The following is a 17940-nucleotide window of genomic DNA, read 5'->3' as shown; positions in this document are numbered from 1 at the left end:
ACGTGCAGGCTTCGACGGAGTAAATAGACGGCGGAAGATAAATGATTGCGGCGGCGAGGCGAAATTAAATTGCATAAGAGTGTGATTAGCCTCGATTCCAGGCTGGCGAACACCATGTCCGGCCAGGCGCGATCGACGTAATAAAATATAAACGGTTAAAAAAAAGATCCAAGACCCTCAAGGTTCCCGCGATCCTATTGTACGCCGGGGCACCGATGTCCTTATTCGCCCCATCCCGGGATATTCCCGCCTCGTGTGATCTTTCCGCTGAACGGAGGAGAGAGATTTCAAAGTGCCTTGGTAGACGCGATGCCCTCCCCCCCCCCGATCCGTCCAATTAGTAATAATTACTCGTCGTCCACGTGGCGAAACGACGACTAAATACGCGCCGCGCCGCTCTCTTTCTCCCTCCCTCTCGCGACTTCCGCCGCGTCGCGTCGCGTCACGAGGTGTCACGCGATAAATTAACACCGCGACGATAATCGTCAGTCTCGTTCGCTTTACTTTCATTGGGCTGCTCGAGCGAAGCCGGCCGACCATTCGAACGATTTCTGTCCGAGGACGTCCATTATCAGGCCCGGAATAATCGCCGATAAATTTCCGCCGTGCCACGGCCAAGCGCGAACGCGCCCATGTCCTTCGTGGTCGACCAATCGAGACGCGGCGGTTAACTCGCGAATCGAGTGTTATCGCTAATGATTAGCGTAGGTTTCAGCCCTCACATCCTAGATTCATGATGTTTTATCGGTTGGATTTAAAACCGTATTTGACAGGATAGAAAGTGTGCAATCCGCACACTAATTTTTTTTTCCAAATTTAATCGAACTTGGCCTAAAAATTTGGGCTTCTTCTCCTTTTTTTTTTTTTTTTTCAAAAAGATATGTACGTTTTTAATCGAGAAAATAATTTATGAAAATATTGATCGTTAGTAAAAAATTGAAACTTTCACGCGTTATAATCAACAAAAAAAATCAATCCTTCAAATAGCCTTACATCTTTTTACAAGTTTTATTTCGCGTTTTTTGTATATAAAGCTGTATAAAATTAGTATTTCGATAAAGTGGCTTCAGTGCGGGACATTAAGCGACAATTTGGTTATGCTCGGCGAGTGCTTCGATGCGATCATAACGAGGATTTATCGGTCGGTGCATGGATGCAATGTTTCGTCGGACGCAATTTGTGATTACGGAAATTTCCGTGTCGCGCGTAAATAACTTAGACAGCACGGAGATAACAAATTTAATCCTACATTTCATTTTCGTGGCTTTATTTATTGTGATAGAAACTCGAGCGCGAGGAAGATTATTATTATTCGATCGGCTATGTAATTATGCGCGTATTAAAATTTATGAGGGACATCGAGCTAGGCGATCAAACGTTATCATCGACGTTTATCGAAGATCCTCATCTGATCTCAGAGATCTCATCTGGACCGCGACCGGGATACCACACATGGGGTGCGTAATTCGCGTCGGGAATAACAACGATTTTATGACAAAAATGATCCAAGTTGCATTGGATTGGCCGTGTAATGCGCGTATTAAAACACCGGTTAAAAAATCTTCATTTCAGACTCTATGTCGCGTTAACAGATTCTATTTGTACCTGGGATGTTGATAAAATCGCTCGCACCGGATGTACAGATGATGAAAACGCGATTTTTTGCGGAGCGCTTAATAAATGAATCGCGTTTTTTACCTCATTTTACCGGGGGATCACAATCGGACGCGCGGTGCGCGACAGAGGATACACAAAGAGAGGGATCTCTACTCGCGTCTCGCTCGCGTTAAACGTGTAATTAACACGCGGGTGTATGAAAATTACTCGCGACAGAAGCACCGGCATAAAAAGCCCCGGTGCAATTATCGGCGATCACGTATCGGAAGAATGCAGTGGCGGAGCAACGGGCTTGGTCCGAGCGGCGCGGAGCAGTGCAAATAAGGATACTGGAATGCCAGCGTGCGGCGTAATAATTGACGGTTTAACTACCACCTGCGTTACTAACATTTCCATAATTCGGGGTCAAGCCGAAGCGATTGTTCGCGGCAGATTGTTCCCCCGATTTGTGCGCGCCTGTATAATCGCGAGCCAAGACCGTCGGAAACATAACGGCCGTGCGAGGACATCCCTAAAGACTCGGGTATCTTGCCCAATCGGGTATTTTATCCAACGACAATGGCTCGTTACACGTGACGTCGATCCTGACTGATTTTTCGTGCCACTTTTCCGCGGCGAAACGCTGTCGCCGAGTTTCGGCGCCGAGAGTCGCACGGGTGATTATTATTGTTACCGCGAATGGTCATCCGGGACAGGCACTTAGTACTAATTGCGGGATTCTCCGAGCAATTATTTTGTTATTCCGAGGTCGTCGTAGGGGCAATCGCTTTTATGATAATCGTTAGCGTTAAACGCCACGCACGTGTCTCAGAATGCATTCACCGGGGAGACCGCGTTCCTCATTAGCTAGATATAGCTTTATTATTACTACAAATTAATATCTTAGACGTAATTGGAAAATCACAGGGCAGGCTGGAAAAATGTCGCCTAACATTTTCACAACACGTTCACCTGCTATTCTATCCCCCGTCGACTAAAAGCGTCGCGGGGAATTTCTTATGTAACTCGTACCTTAGACACAAATACATGTACACATCCGCGTGATATAATCTGCCACTTGTAATATTTATATTAAACAAAACTTAAATGAGAGAAAAATTTAAATTTTTAAAAATATCCTTGAATCCACTTGTATAATTTATGTAAGCTTTTTCTCTACCTGGACGCACGCAAGCCTCTACTTATTTGCGCATGCACACCTCGACTCGCCGACTCTCGTTAGGGTCATACAAATCTCAGTTTTTCATCCTCCTTCGCGAGAAGAGAAGAAAAAAAGCTCAAGTTTTTATCTCTCCGATGTAAATAAAAAAAAAAAAAAAAAAAAAAGAAAAAAAAGAGTACACGTGTTACGAACAATCTCGATACGAGGTAATGTTTTGCGCGAGGATGCGGATCGATTAAGCCAGAGTTTACGCTGCAGCCACTCGCGCGGCCGCAAACTATGACTAATAGCTTTCGTTGCGTTATTTATGGCGAAGCGGCGATTACTTCCTATGCGCCGGCACGATCGAGAAACGTCCGCGGCTTTCGCGATCGATCGATCGTGGCGAAACGACTTCTTTCCAGTCTTCAGCACCCGAAGAGGTCGTCCATCATCACCTCCCCCGATGATGGAAGTCAATGGGCTAATAGACGTGTCACTAGACCACACAAGTCGTGCATATGTCTTTCATCTCGCACTAGAATCAACGAGTGTAAATTGCCTCGAGTTCCGGAAAGTATCGTTATCTTAAAACTTTTTCCCGAGCATTCCTGAACATTTAATTCGAAAAACACAGAGTAACGACAATTTGAAAATAATTATTTTCAATTGAAAAATTCAATTTTGCTTAAATTTTAATCTTACGTCTTATTTCATGTCGTTTCTAAACTTTTAAAGTAAACTCGCTGATCGGGAAGTCAACCTAATTCCACGATATCTCTTCACTTCTAACCGATATAATTTATATTATCGCATTTATTACGAATTACTCGACTACGATACCGAGAGATACCGTCACATGTCGATTCGATTTAAAGTCCAGTTTAAACGACGGACGGTATCTAGGCAGAGAGGATGGCAGCATGGTAAATCTGTATGCAAAGTCGTAACTTCACAAATTAAACGCATGTAATAAGTCCTTGGCACGTTATTTCTCGCAGGTCGCGATTAATTGCCGAGTTCCTCGCGACCGCTGAAAGAAACCGCCTTTTGCAGCGGCAAAGTTAGACTTGCGTCGTGTCGCAATCGCGTGTTGCGTAGCGAGCTCGGTTGATTTATAAGACGCGGCGCATCCTCGATTCGATCGAGGCTAGATACGATACCGCGAATCCAACGCGAGAGTGAACGCGTCGAAAAAAAGGAGAGAGGACATCGAGAAGAACATGAGAGAGAGAGACCTTTGAAGTGCCCAGCATCGCTGCGGGTCTTCTCCTCCGCCGTGTGTGTGTGTCTCTTCGGTTCGCTTCTTCCCTTCGTCTCCTTCCTTAAATCTCTTCTTCATCGTGCGCGCGGAGAGATTCACGATTCCTCGAATTCGAAAAACTGGTTCCGCAACTCCTCGCGATTCAACGAAGCGCAATCCGATGAGTGGCAAACATTTGTTGCCGCTCCGTCATCCGTTACGGATCAAATTGATGAAGATTGATTGGCGAAGATTGTTGATTGTTTTAATGCGTGCGGAATGTCACGTGTTACGAAGGCAAAGATAAGGTTGATGTCTCGATCGCGCGTTCGCTCGTTGCGCGTGCGAAAGTTTCGATCTAATTAAACGAGGACACATGTGCGAATTTGCGTGTACAAAAAAAAAAAAAACAATAATAACATTAACAAAGTTATGTACGTTTTTTTTTTTTTTAAACTTGACATATCTCGCAATTGTGAAAAATACGTATTCAAGTATGCACTTTGCCCCTTTGTCGGTAAAACTCGTAATTATGCGAGTAAAACGACGACATTCCGATCCCGGGATCTCCACGCGTTGCTCTCGATTCGTGACGTACCTTGCGTTAACGTTGGGCACTGCCACCTCGTTTGCGATTGAATAACGATTTTCCTGTAAAACATCACAAATTGCTCCTCCGCATTTATTTTGCGATCATTTTGCGATCTGCCGAGCGGGTAGTCACGACCGCGTTTTAATTACTTGTAAACGCGAGCGCGTTTATTATATCGCGCCGCGTCGCGTATTCGGCCGGCCGCGCGTAATCGCGGCGGCTGTAACGCACTGCGACAAACTAGATTCTTCACGGTTAAATTACAGATCATGGCGGCCGGTTTTCACTGTTGACACTATCACACGCTACGTACTCATCTCTCCTTCTCTCCTCTCCTCTTCTCTCCTCTCCCCCCCCCCCCTCTCTCTCTCTCTCTCTCTCTCTCTCTCTCTCTCTCTCGATGAGAGAGAGGGGACGTAGATACGCTATACATCTATTATATTGCCGGGCTTATCGCACGTCAAATCGTCTTATCGATGCCCGAGCGAGTCGCCGGGATTCGAGTCTCCGTATGAGAGAGAGAGAAACCGCACTGCCCGTCAAATAAATGACTTTGTGTGCACGTTCCCCGTATATCTGCCAATTATCCCCGGGGAATTAATTGATAGCGCGATCATATCGTCGTCTTATCGTCGACGGAATAGGTACCGCGCCCTTATTTTCTCACTTAATTATTTTCAGCCTCGCTCGGCGTGGCGCTCAGCGAAAAAGTGATGTCAATGATAATCGGTCGCCGCGAGAAATTTCCCTGAAGACTCGTACGTTTTATATATAGTACGCGTAATTGCGATATTTACGGTGATATGGTTATTGGAAATCTCGAGATCATCCTATCATTCCTAATTAATTAGAGAGCCGAAGAACAATAAATTATTAGTTTATATCGAGATCCAATCGCATTTGAAGTTCGCGAGAATTTACTTCGAGGGAATGTTACTTCGTCTCAGCAGCACATTCCACCGGTTCTTTCGATATAAATTGTGCTTCGATTTTTCGCTTCCATATCTCTTCCTTGGAGAGATAAATTTTTTAACGCGCATATCAGGGATAAAACCTTTTATCCCTAAAAATATAAAATTGCACGGAACCTCCTCGAATCTTTTCCAAGGAAATCTTCGCTCGATAAGTTTCACGCATATTTTCAAGATTAGAAATACTTCCAGACCGATATTCCGAATCCCGCAAACGGCACGCATATACTACGAATTCGTATAATTCGCATATTCGCCTCTTAACCCGTTGCCGAGCACGAGCCGGGATTCGACCGCGAGGAAAGGCCAAAGTTCGACCTGTCGACTTACGTCAGATTGCCACGGCGCGATGATCATCGATGATGACGCGAGGTCATTCATCATCCCCGTGACACGACATACAGAATCACGGCCTGTTGCGCGTATATATATTGCGCGAACCGAGGAAACCGTTACCGACGCCTGGCACATTCAACCTTCTCGGACGTACATCGCAAATTTCTCGGTACACACATAGTTTACGGTTAACTGCAGTTCACGCGTGACTCCGCGTCCCACGCGACGAAACGAACATTCATTTAAATATCCCCCCCCACCCCCCCCCACCTCATGGCGAGTATAAAATTTCAGCTTGGTCAAACACCGGACATTATAATTGCGGCGCCGACCGACGACAAGGAGAATTTCGTGGAACGCTTTTGAATACACGGCGAAATAAATTAGATCAGCCTGATAAACAAAATTGAGTCGTACAAAGGAACGCGGGAAAGATAAAATCTAACGAGCTACGACTGTCGTACGAATTTATGATGACGAAACAACAATCCCCGTGGTCCTGTCTGTATCCTTCATTAAGAATGATATCAGTCGCGGACAGACAGACAGATACATTGTTGCGCGAAACGATAAATTATCAAGCGTTCGCAAATAAGCGTGCACAGAATTTTCCGACGATTCATTTTCGAAACACAAATAAATGTTTTTTTTTTTTTAATATAAACTTTATCAATATTTGATTGACAAAATGCGTTTAATGTAAATTAGGATAATATTTAAGAAAGTGAGTAACTTTTATCCTTCGATTCGCAAAGAGATTGTCGATTAGTGAAAACTCGGAGTAGCAAAATGATGGAAAATTGGAAAATCAATTTAGACTTTAAAGCGCTCGAAGCATGTTCTTAAGGCTACTTCTCTTGCAAAATTATCTTTCCTTTACCTCCCCTCGGCAAAGCATACATTACCACGGTGGGACGAGTGCACCTCGTAAATCATTCGTCGTTCTGTAACTTGCTAAAGTATGAAAGAGTACAAAAGAGAAACAATGACTGGTTTTGCCAGCGTCATGTACATGTACTATGTATAGCCGCGTATCGAATGCCGCATAATTGTGCCTGTGAATAACGATGCATTTGTGCTACATTTCCAAAACCACAATTTAAATTTATCTTTATAACAAACCGACGTCTCACACACATATATAATGAAATAGCGCTTAGAAAAGTAGAAAGCATAAATACGAGATTATATAAAAAGACACGTATGCGTGTGCACATGTGTGCTCTCTTTAAAATAGATAAAGGCATATTATTTAAAATAAATTACACATTGCGTCTCTCCTCTCTAACTTAATCCAAGTATCGCATCAAATTCAATTTCTTCCCATTTTTGAGAATTTCCAGTAATACGGAACGATATGTCGTGGGCAAATTTATATCGCCAACATATTTACTTAACCACCTGCCAACGAGAAATTATCGCGCCGAGATGTTCGTGGGAGTTAGTGGGTCACGAAAAGAAAAATATCTTTTCCGGAAAGTATTCCAAACACTCGGGCGTGTGTGATTTATGTATTACATAGCGGATGGCTGTAATAAGCCGGCACATCGCTTCGCGCGTAGGAGCCCGGGAGATCAAGATCAGCGTTTCGTAACGACGTACCGCAATTTCTTATATGTATGCCTGCCGCTATTCCCCGGACTCCGCAACGATATAAGTAAATAACGTATCAGCGTGGCGTAAACCTCATATACCTGTGCCACAAACGAGTACCGCGGACCGTTGCGCGGACACCCACGTGTAACAGGGCATCTCGTAATCTGCCGGACCGCTCGATGTAGGCAGGAGGCACCCAGGTAGCCTGCCTGGTCGCCGCGAATGCAGGTGCAGAAACGGTCAGGTGAAATTTCACAGCTAACATTCTCGGTAAATCCGATAACGTAACAGGTCCATTGAACGTTCGGCGAAATAAACGTTCTACGAGAATATACACCGGCGCATACGCGCCAACTCGCGCACGAAACACGTTTACAGAAAGCTTTCGCAAGAGTCCGCAAAATCTATTTGCCGTGCGAGCGAGACTGAGAGGAGATATGATAAACAAACCGGTATATTCCACTAGATCAATAATTGCGAAACTTCGTTATAAAGCAATTAAAAGATTTTCCCGGCGGGGGGACGGGAGCGGCGCACGAGGTTTCTGGATTTCAAATTTAGATAACAATGTGCTCGATAACGAAAGCGTATTTGCCGACGCTTATTAACGTCGTACGCGCGCATTAGAGGTGGATTGAGGGGGACGAGGTGGATTCTCCTCCGCGTATCTGACGTGACTTACAAGATTCAAGTCTATATATTTTAACGCGCGTTAAAGTCGCGGCCGCGCGATTCCATCGGAAATGCGTTCCGGACCTGCGATCATTACGCCCGTTATAAGCTGTCACATAGCTCATCCCGTACGCGCTCCGCGCGTTTCCTCTTCTTTCCCCCTTTTCTGCATTTCACAATCAGCCGCCTATTGGAAGAATTAACTCAAGCCACGCTTTCGATCGTTCGAGGCATCTAGATGAAGAAGCGAGGCTTCGACTTCTCATACACAAAATATTTATCCTCGACCGGTTTTGTTATTTCTCTATTTTCAAATCGATTCTCACGTCCGCGCCTGATACTTTCGCGCAAGAAACAAGTTTCTTGCGGATCAATCCGGAGAGCGTATTGTGGAAGCGATCGAGGAAGTGACAGCTCTCGTTCGCATAAGATGAGAATCTCGAAAGGTTAATGCGAGGATGATGCTCTCACGCCGCATTTGTTGCGTCAGTGGAGCGAGATAGGACTTTCACTCACTGAAGAGTCAAGTGTCCAGAAGCGAGAATACGAAACTTTTAACGGTCGTCTCGTCGAGAGCTCGATTTCCGGTTTTGCCGAGCGATTCATCCCGTCCCGTGAGATACACAATTTAAAAATGGCTTAAAAGAAAGAGGGAGATTCGCGGCATTCGGTCGATTCGTTCGAAAGATTCGTGAAAGAAATTAATGTAATCAGGCTTAATGACGGCACGATTAATTAGACGACGCGTCTCCTCTCGAGAGGGGAATTCCACCTTTCTCCCGTGAGATTCATTTCACTATTCTCAACCTATCCTCCCCCGATCTCTTCCTCGGCGCATACTTTCTTATGCCGCGTATAACGCTTCGGTCGCGTGCTATCCGAGATCGAGACTAAAACCGAAGGCAATGCTTGCAATTATCATTTACGAGGCCGAATCTTTATTGGTCAAACGTAATCGTAGGCGTACGTTACAGCACACGGAATGAAATACACGTGATATCGATTAAGCAAGTAATTACGACGTGATTTACAGCGCTACGAACTCGCACGCGCGCACGCGCGCGCGCGATCGATCTTTCTTTTAATATCCTTTATTATTCTTACAAATGCAAACTGCATACTTTTAATAACTCCATCGAAGAATATAATCTCTTTAATTGAAAAGAAGACTCGACATTAAAATCGCTCGCGAAGATCGACTCGATATTTCAGCGCGGCGCGCGATAAACGCTGATCTTATCGACGTTTAAAACTTAATTGATAAATTAATTTAAACGTCGAAACGTTTCTGTCGACATCAGACCTATTATAAATTAGTATGTAATTTTATGGCGCTATTTGATGACTCACCGGTAAGAGAAGTAAGGACGAGGGTGAGTGCCTCGCGGCCGCCTGTCTAAGATTGAGAAAGTGCAGTAGGGGGTCCTCGGTCGCCCTGAACTCGTCCAGTGTCCTCCTAGCCTCGCTGTACTTCTCAAGGTATTCCCAGTAAGAGTTCCAAAACGGGCCGGGGAATAAGTCACCTGTTGACAGCGTACACCGCCATAATTAAAATCTGTCTGTGCCGCGCGCGCGCGCGCGCACACGGAAAAAGCACCGAATTCCGTTATTAAATTACACGAGACTATCTTTCCGCGGCCGTAAAATAATTGCGCTTGTCATATCACCCGGCGGAGGATTTTTTTACATTCCCCTCCGTAATTAACGGGCACCGTCCGCGACGGGTACACATAAACGCGCACGAAGCGGTGAAAACGCAAAGCGGAAAATAAAATGGCGTGTCGCGTGCAGCGAGGTGAACCGTGGCGCTAAAAAGGAAATTAAAATCAAATCGGAATTATTAGCACATGCTCCAGTTTAATTCCAGTTTCTGTTTTTTCATTGACGAAGATAGCCTCCGGCTCCTTCTTTCTTCCCTCCCCCTCTCACTCTTTCTCTCCTTTTTCGTGCCGGAAAATGATTTACCATCGGAATTAACATTTTTGCCCGTGTTTCGTCTCCCGCCGTGAAATATGGGCACGTACCGTGTAATTCGCGGATGTTCAACGCATCGCGAATTTACGGTAGTTCGCGCCCGTATGTTCGCGCCGCGAACCGACGTCCCACAATTATCAGGACCCTCAGGATCAGGCGGCCACCGCGTGTAAAAAATGCGGGCTCGCACGCGTGAGTCACGGGCGGGCGAGTGTGAAAAAATGCGCGCGGTATCGTGTTTCGAGATAACGCCCGAAACGGCACGAATAAATTCCCCCTCGCGGTGTGTGTACACACCGAGTCGCGGCGCCGATTTACGATTCGCCGTCGTCGTCCCGCACGATAAAGAACTCGCGATCGTATTAATGTAAATTCGAAATGGCCGATGATAGTCATTTCACGGTAATAGCGGCAACGTGAGATGAAAAGTGTTCATGCGGCAGAGCGCGAGGAGCTAAGAGCGAATCATTCGACTCGCCTACTGCATAAAGCATGGCAAATCTCGAACCCCCGGAGGGAAGGGAGAAGAGAGGGAGGACCGCTTAATTATCGCATCTTTTTAAGCGAGCCGTCCCCCCCCCCTGTCGATCGCTCCCCGATCGCTCTATCCCACGCGATTATCGGAAAAGATAAAGGGAAAGAAAAAAAAAAAAAAAAAAAAAAAGAAGGAAGTTTCCTCCGAAGAGGACGGAAGGACGAGATCTCAATGGATGCGCGATTATCGAAGGGAAGGGCGTGCATGTGGTCTCGCTCTTGATAAGTTCTGTCTTACCAGTTTCCTAAGACATGCAGAGCCGAGAGAACCGCTCGTCCCGGCTACTCTCTCGCGGGGCATAATAAACTCGTTAAGGTCGCTTGGCATCGTAATCGATAATCGCGCAACGATATAACTAAGAAGTTCCGTGCGCGCGCGCGCGCGCGCGCGCGCGCGCGCGCGCGTGTGTGTGTGTGTGTGTGTGTGTGTGTGTGTGTATACTCACTCGGCTTGAAGGCACCGCCGTCCCAATTCTCGAGTGCCCCGCGGATCTGAAAGGAAGCAAAAAGGGCGCGGTATAGAATTGGCTTTTAAAATACAATGACCAACATATAAAACGCGGAGGGGGGGGCGGGGGAGGGGGAGGGGACTATGTATAATGTATGAAGAGAGATGACTTGAATTCGAGGCGCGATACACGCCGCTTTCCGATTCATTATTTTCGATCTGTCGCTTCCATCACTTGTCACTTAACCCAAAGCCTTCACGCGTGGTTTATATATACCTTATGTCATTGCAAAAGGTACTTTCGCACACTTGTGCCGGCGATTCAGCAACCGCCGCTGGACGTCATTATACGCGTTCGTAAAATTATTTATTCGAGATATTAAATTTATCACATTCGTTCGGCGAATGTGTCTTCTTTTTTCAGATAGATAAAAATGAAAATATTAATAATAATAAAATGTCGTTCGTCCTCGCAACTTCGTTGCGAGAGAAAGAGAGAGAGGGATGATTTTTCATGAATATCCAATACATTTCATTAACAAGCCCGATAATTTTCTCGACGGTTAGGGACGGAAATAGTTATTCCGCTGACGGCGCGTTCTCGAGATCTGATCGATTGTCGAGAACATTTGTAGTCCGATGATGTCAAAGACCCTAAAGGGTTCGAGGCCAGACCACGTCCTCGAGAGGAGCGTATATTTATCTGTTGACTTATGACGCAGCATTATGCCCAATCAGGACATCGTCCAAAGAGGCGCATTCGATATGAATGAGCTTGGTAATCTTCAAGACTTCCACGCACAAAGGCGGTCGGCAGGTCGTCGATAACGTTACGGTAGCTAGCGAAGCCGGTAATGTAAATTCCACGCGGCCCACATTCGCATAAGTCCCTCCCTCCCTCCCTCTCTCTCTCTCTCTCTCTCTTAGAGCTTTAATATTAATACGCCTTTTATAATACAGAGACAAAGAGAGGGACAAAGAGAGGAACGAAACTCCCCCTCGCGATCACGTGAACGCGTGACTGTTTTGACGGGCGCGATAATAAAATGGAAATAAACCGGTCCGCGGAAAGAATGGGCGCGATACATCTGGCACGTAGTAATTAATTTCGTTCGTAATAAACATGCCGCGCGCTTCGTGAAATTGTATTACACGGTTTTGGAGCAAGAAGCGACGCGCGCGCGCGCGCGCGCACGGAGGGAGGATGAGCTCGTGGTTTTGCGTACGTGAGATACGCAAAAGAGTGACGGACGGGATGCAGCGTCCCTCCAAGGCCCTTTAATGGCAAGGTCTTCCAGGCCACGCAGGCGGATGGAAATTATCGACGAGAGTCAATCAGCTTGCCTCCGAGCTACGAATACGTATCTATCGGAGGCACCGTGTAATCACAATAAAACTGCCGCCGCGCCGCGTACGAAAGCGAGCGAGCGAACGAGCGAGAGAGAGAGAGAGAGAGAGAGAGAGAGAGAGAGAGAGAGAAAGCTCAATTCCTAACAACCAATTTGTTCCGGTTTAATTGCTACGTCTCTACGTGTGCTATCACAGGAAAACAGAGCTCTCCTGGCTTTAACGCAGCGGCCGGGCAACAATTATCGCGATAAATTGTACGCCGATCTCGCGAGCCTACTTCAAATTTCAAAGGAACGTAGACTGCAATGTTCCCTTCGCACAATGCGGATTCGAGAATGAAGGCAGAGAAAATGCGAGGGAAGATCGAGAGTGCCTTTTCACTCCAAATACCTTAACCACTGAATTGGAATGTGCGGCAACTCTTTAGGCAACAAAAATACGTAATACACGTAATTTTATCGAATAATGGAATCACTGTGTTTTTAGCTAATGTGTGAATCAAGTGAGAGGGAGTATGAGGGAGTTTCGAATAAAAAGTTTAAATTTATTTTGTCTTCTTTGCTTCAATTCGAGATCATTTTAAACTTCAAATATGGAAGCATGTGGCGCGACACGAATAAATTACTTCGCGGTTCTGATGAATAGAGACCATTAGATTAATTAAAGAAAAATCCGAGTGTCGGATTAGAAAACATCGAAATTGAGTTTAGCCCAGTCTGGAGCACAGGTCGATGACCTGCTCTTATCCGAATGTAAAGGATTAGAAGAACGACGACACGTCGAGCCATAAACCAAGCGATAAGGTATGTCGGATGAGGCAATTTCTGAAGGGAAGATCAGATCTTCGTTTTAAAGAAGACTAGACTGAACCTGAGAGAGGTGGAATTCTAAAACATTAATAACCTCCAGCCACTCATCTAGCTTACGATAATTAATAATTTCTGATCCCACAAAATTAATATAATTTTTATGCAATTTTGTAGTTTCGTATATATGTAATTACACCTTTTTCGCCGAGCTGAGTGATGGCTTTATTTAGCGGTCATTTTGTTGTATTCGTTAGCCATCAATAAAAAAAAAAAAAAAAAAAAATTCATATATGTATCTCTGCATATAAAACAGTAATTATATTTAAGTTGCGTCGACGAGTCAAGAGGCTCAAACTGGATGCATAATTAAAATATTTACCGTCGCAGCCGATCCCTTCCTGTAGCGTGGAATGTCGCATTCCACGCAACAAAAATTTATCGTACCGTCTCATCCGCGGGTATCACACGTATTACATATCGATAAGTTACTCGGCTCGAATCAAGAAGAGAGATGATACCCGGCGTGAAATGAAAAAGTATATACGCGCGCGCGCACGCGCGCGCGCGCGCGCGCGTGTGTGTGTGTGTGTGTATATGTATGTATATGTAAGTCTGTGTGATGTATGTAGAAGCAACGATACGTGCACTGCATCGTCACATCACCGTCGTTCCCGAGCGTCACGATGCGATGCGTCAGCGTGTCGATGCGTTTCTTATTGTCAGATACGTATCTATGTTAAGCGCGCACGCACTGCGTGCCTCCATGCATTTATGCATCGCATTATACGCGCCGGCCGACGATAGGATAGATACAGGGTGACCCATTCGTTTTCGAGGAGCTGCTGAGAGTGGAGGAAGTGTGTCTATATCTCGGGACGGTCATAAATTATGTATGTATGCATACGCGGTCAGGGATCGTCATGCTGCCGTCATTTACTCTCTCCCGCCGTGAACGGCGTGGGAAATAATTAATAAAGTAATTATGCAAAATTGTGATCGCGGTGTCGCAGTTGCGCGGAAACCGCGTTAAATTCGACGTGAACGTCATCGCATTAAAAATCGCGACCGCACGAGCGGCCCGGTTATAAAGTTACGTAAAATAATGATGATTAGACGATCGAGTAAATTAATCGGCTGTGAAATTATTAATTAAACGACTGCCGTGGGGAAACGCGGAAGACGCGCGCTAATTCGACTGCGAGACACATATACGGGGTGTACAGGAAAATCCGCGATTTTTACTTCATTCATCGACAGAACTCGAGATGAATCCGAGGACGACCTCTCTCCTAATCGATACCTCTCGAAACGAAAACTCGAGTTAAAAAGGATTTATATAGAAAAAAAAAAATTGCTGATCTAAAGAGCTATTCTAAAATTAAAATCGCGAAACGTGGGACACCATGTATGAACGACCAAAAGGCGACTACCGCGGCTCTCCTATCTTCTGAATAGTGATGGACGTTCGATTATCGACAATCTTGGCCATGGATATTACGACAGACACCGTGGCCAATTTTTCGCTCGTGCTGCTTCTCTCCGACGCGCGGTTCCGATACGCAGATGCGCATTCCTCGGAGGCGGTTTTAATTATACGTCGCACGCGCACGCCCGTCCCTTCGGCCTCTGCCGCCCATTTAGGACGACGACGAGTACGCAAGCGGAGGGCGTACCCAAAAAAAGCAGGTCGAATCCCCGCACGTTATTAGGAACCTACTATGTATATATGTATATATGTGCATATATATATATATATATATATATATATATATATGCATTTACCCCATTATTATTTTATAGTCGCTGGAACGATCACTAATCTCGTATTCTTTTCTCTCTTCCTCCCGCCCCTCCTTTCTTTCCCTCCTAAGTAATTGACGATCGATAAAACGAGATCTGCACCTGCGGCATCGATGCTTTCTATATGTCGATTTATCAGCTATCCGCAACACGACGGAATATTTTTTTCGTGTTTTATTTATGTTAATAAACGAACGCCTCGCTCCCGATATCTCATGGGAGCAATTAATTAAATGTCGTCTACGCCATCAAGACGATAAACAGCTCTCTTCCCAGTGTCGTTACGACACGATGAAAGAATAGCGAACTATAATCAGGTTACGGTGAATCCGATCATTTTTGCTGCCCCCTCCTAGTTATCACTCCATGCTAATGAAAATGACATAACTTGTCGATCGCAACGTGTTATTAATATTTAATACGCCGATCGAACATGATCATTCGCCGAGTGATATGACGTCGTAATTTCAGAAAATCAAGTTTGTCGAGATGTGACACTTCATAAGACACGTATGTATAAATGTAATTGCAAGATAATTAAGATGTAAGATAAAAAAAAAAAAAAAGAAATCAAGAGTTGTAATTTTTTGATGATTATCGAGCATAAATATACACGGCATTCGTGTTAATGAATTCTTGAATGCGATATTAAACTTATCAGAAAGCTACAGGTTACTGTGAGTCCGTATTATTTATCAGCGCTGCGAAGGACAGAAAGACATTGAGAGACACTTCTCGTTGGCCGCACGTGTGACGCCGTTGATTTTCTCGGACCCGTGACCCAGACTTAAAGCACCCACGTGCGGATGTATGCCTCCTTAACGCTTCACTGCCGAATTAAATGACGACTCTGAGCGACGACGCTCGCCTCTCGTTATCGTTCGCCATGTGGCCGCGCATTGGAGAAAGTAGATTCGCGTCCCCCCATGAAAAAAAAAAATTTCTTTCTCTCTCTCCTTCCGGCCGCCTGTCCCTTTCTGCACGACCGATCGGCGGCTTTTACTTGCGCTTTAATAATGTTGTAAGGCCGCCTCGTTCAATCTCGCCATCGAGGAGTCGCCCTTCTCTACCCGGCAGAGTCTGTCGGGAAGAGTAAGCCGCGATGCGGAAAGCAACGGGAGAAAACGCGAACGATGATGCGCGCATGACGTATGTACCCGGAATGCAACACGACATGGGCGGCGGAAGTCGTGTAGCATGAGAACGCTAGTGGCACTTCTCGAATGCATTACATACGAGAGATGTGTGTCGCTCTTAAAGGATAAATCGCTGCCATAAAGGTAAAAAAAAAAAATAGATCCAATTATTATTCATTTCTTTTCTCCAATTAGATATATTTAAAATTCTTTATTTTTTTTTTCTTTCGAAAGCATTATGATGCCAAACATTTTAGCCGTATAAAAAGTAAATAATCTAATTATCTTTTTGAATTTGAGATATTATTTTTTTTCCCGTTGCCTGGAAATTATTTCTCTAAATTATTTATAATGTAGATAGAGATTGTTATTGCGAATTATTGCTAGTGGCTTATAAAAATTATTTACAGTTGAATCTATGCGCCTTGCCGCCTTTGTAAAGATCGTTTCGCCGCCAATGCAATGCGAATTCCGTGCGGGATTATCACGAGCGCAATGTTCGATCGCATACAATGGTAACATGGGCGTGTGCAACCAATGCCAACGATATCGCTGATGATTAACCATGCCTGAACTACTTTGCAGCAGCCGTATGAATTTTTATCGGACATATCGGAAATCTCTGTTCAACAAACGTCTGGAAATGAAAATATGGGATCCACGAAACAGAATCTCTTACGAATCAAAGATCTACATATAAAAAGTACGATGATGTATGACACGATATATCATTCGTATCGAGAAATATTGCGCGCGTGCGCGCGCGCGCGCGCGGCAGAGAAACCGGAAGAGAAATTTGTGAGAAAGCAGAGATTTATAGATCCAGGATATAAGATCCTGTTTATCGCTGCATCACTCGATAGAATCTTGCCTTCGATTCGCGGTACCGATAATTTCCTAATACAATTCTTAGAGGGCACCCGTAAAGTTCGTGATTCAGATCGAGGAATCTGTGCTCTGCATATGAAAGGAATGCTATGCGCATCGAAGATCGTCGTAGTGCTGTTGCGAAACACCGTCAAAAAGCAATATGTCACGAGAGTGGTCATTAGAGCGGTTGTCAATTTCAAGAAGGATCAAGGAGGCTCAGAAGGAAGAAGTCTCGTACTTATTCCTCCTCTTTTTTTCGTACACAAGAAATATGCGATCGTGTGTATGGCACGAAACGCACTTTCTCTTGTCTCGGATTTAAAGCACGCCGCGCCTGTGAGAAACATTACATCGCGATTTCCTAGGGCGTTTGTCGAGAAATCACGAATTTGATTAATGTACACAGGATCGACCGGCGCGCATAAGAACGGCATTTTAAGAGCTCTGAGCGCAAAAGTAGCAAGCGCGAAGAAAAACCGAATAAAAGACATAAAAATTAAATAATAAAAAAAAAATAAAAATAAAGAATTCGTCAGATATTCGAATGATGGTTGCAGTCTATAAAGAGAATCTCGAACACGAATTGTCCTCTTTGCGATCTCTCGGAATCTCAATAAACTGAAACTTTTTTCAATAAACTGAAAATTTTCAGTTTTTGTTTTAGTTACTAAGATTCACATATGCCCGTGATTTATTCATTTCAGACAACCATCGACCCTTTGTACAAGACTGTAGAATAATAAGCTCCTACCCCCCTTTCTTTTTTTAAACCCAAAATAGCTAATAGCTTCTAAGAAAAGGAGGAACGAAGAATACAAAATAGCTCATTTTTCATCCTCTCCAAGGTTTTG

General features: G+C 44.7%; 1 protein-coding gene across 2 annotated transcripts in view; it reads right to left on the bottom strand.

Moving 5' to 3' along the window:
• LOC105432852 (uncharacterized) overlaps nt 1-17940 on the bottom strand; it is a 180691-nt gene that overhangs the window by 117221 nt on the left and 45530 nt on the right. For both annotated transcript variants that reach the window (XM_089082778.1, XM_089082779.1), the window contains exons 4-5: nt 11123-11168; nt 9519-9691 (exon numbers count right to left, since the gene is read on the bottom strand). In XM_089082778.1, the coding sequence (XP_088938904.1) occupies nt 9519-9691; nt 11123-11168 (219 nt within the window). The remainder of the gene's footprint in view (nt 1-9518; nt 9692-11122; nt 11169-17940) is intronic.

Source organism: Pogonomyrmex barbatus, unplaced genomic scaffold (assembly GCF_055798465.1).
Source record: "Pogonomyrmex barbatus isolate J1 unplaced genomic scaffold, ASM5579846v1 scaffold6, whole genome shotgun sequence".
Classification (NCBI taxonomy): domain Eukaryota; kingdom Metazoa; phylum Arthropoda; class Insecta; order Hymenoptera; family Formicidae; genus Pogonomyrmex; species Pogonomyrmex barbatus.
Note: the sequence above shows the minus strand (reverse complement) of the source record. Positions and strands in the feature narration are given on the sequence as shown.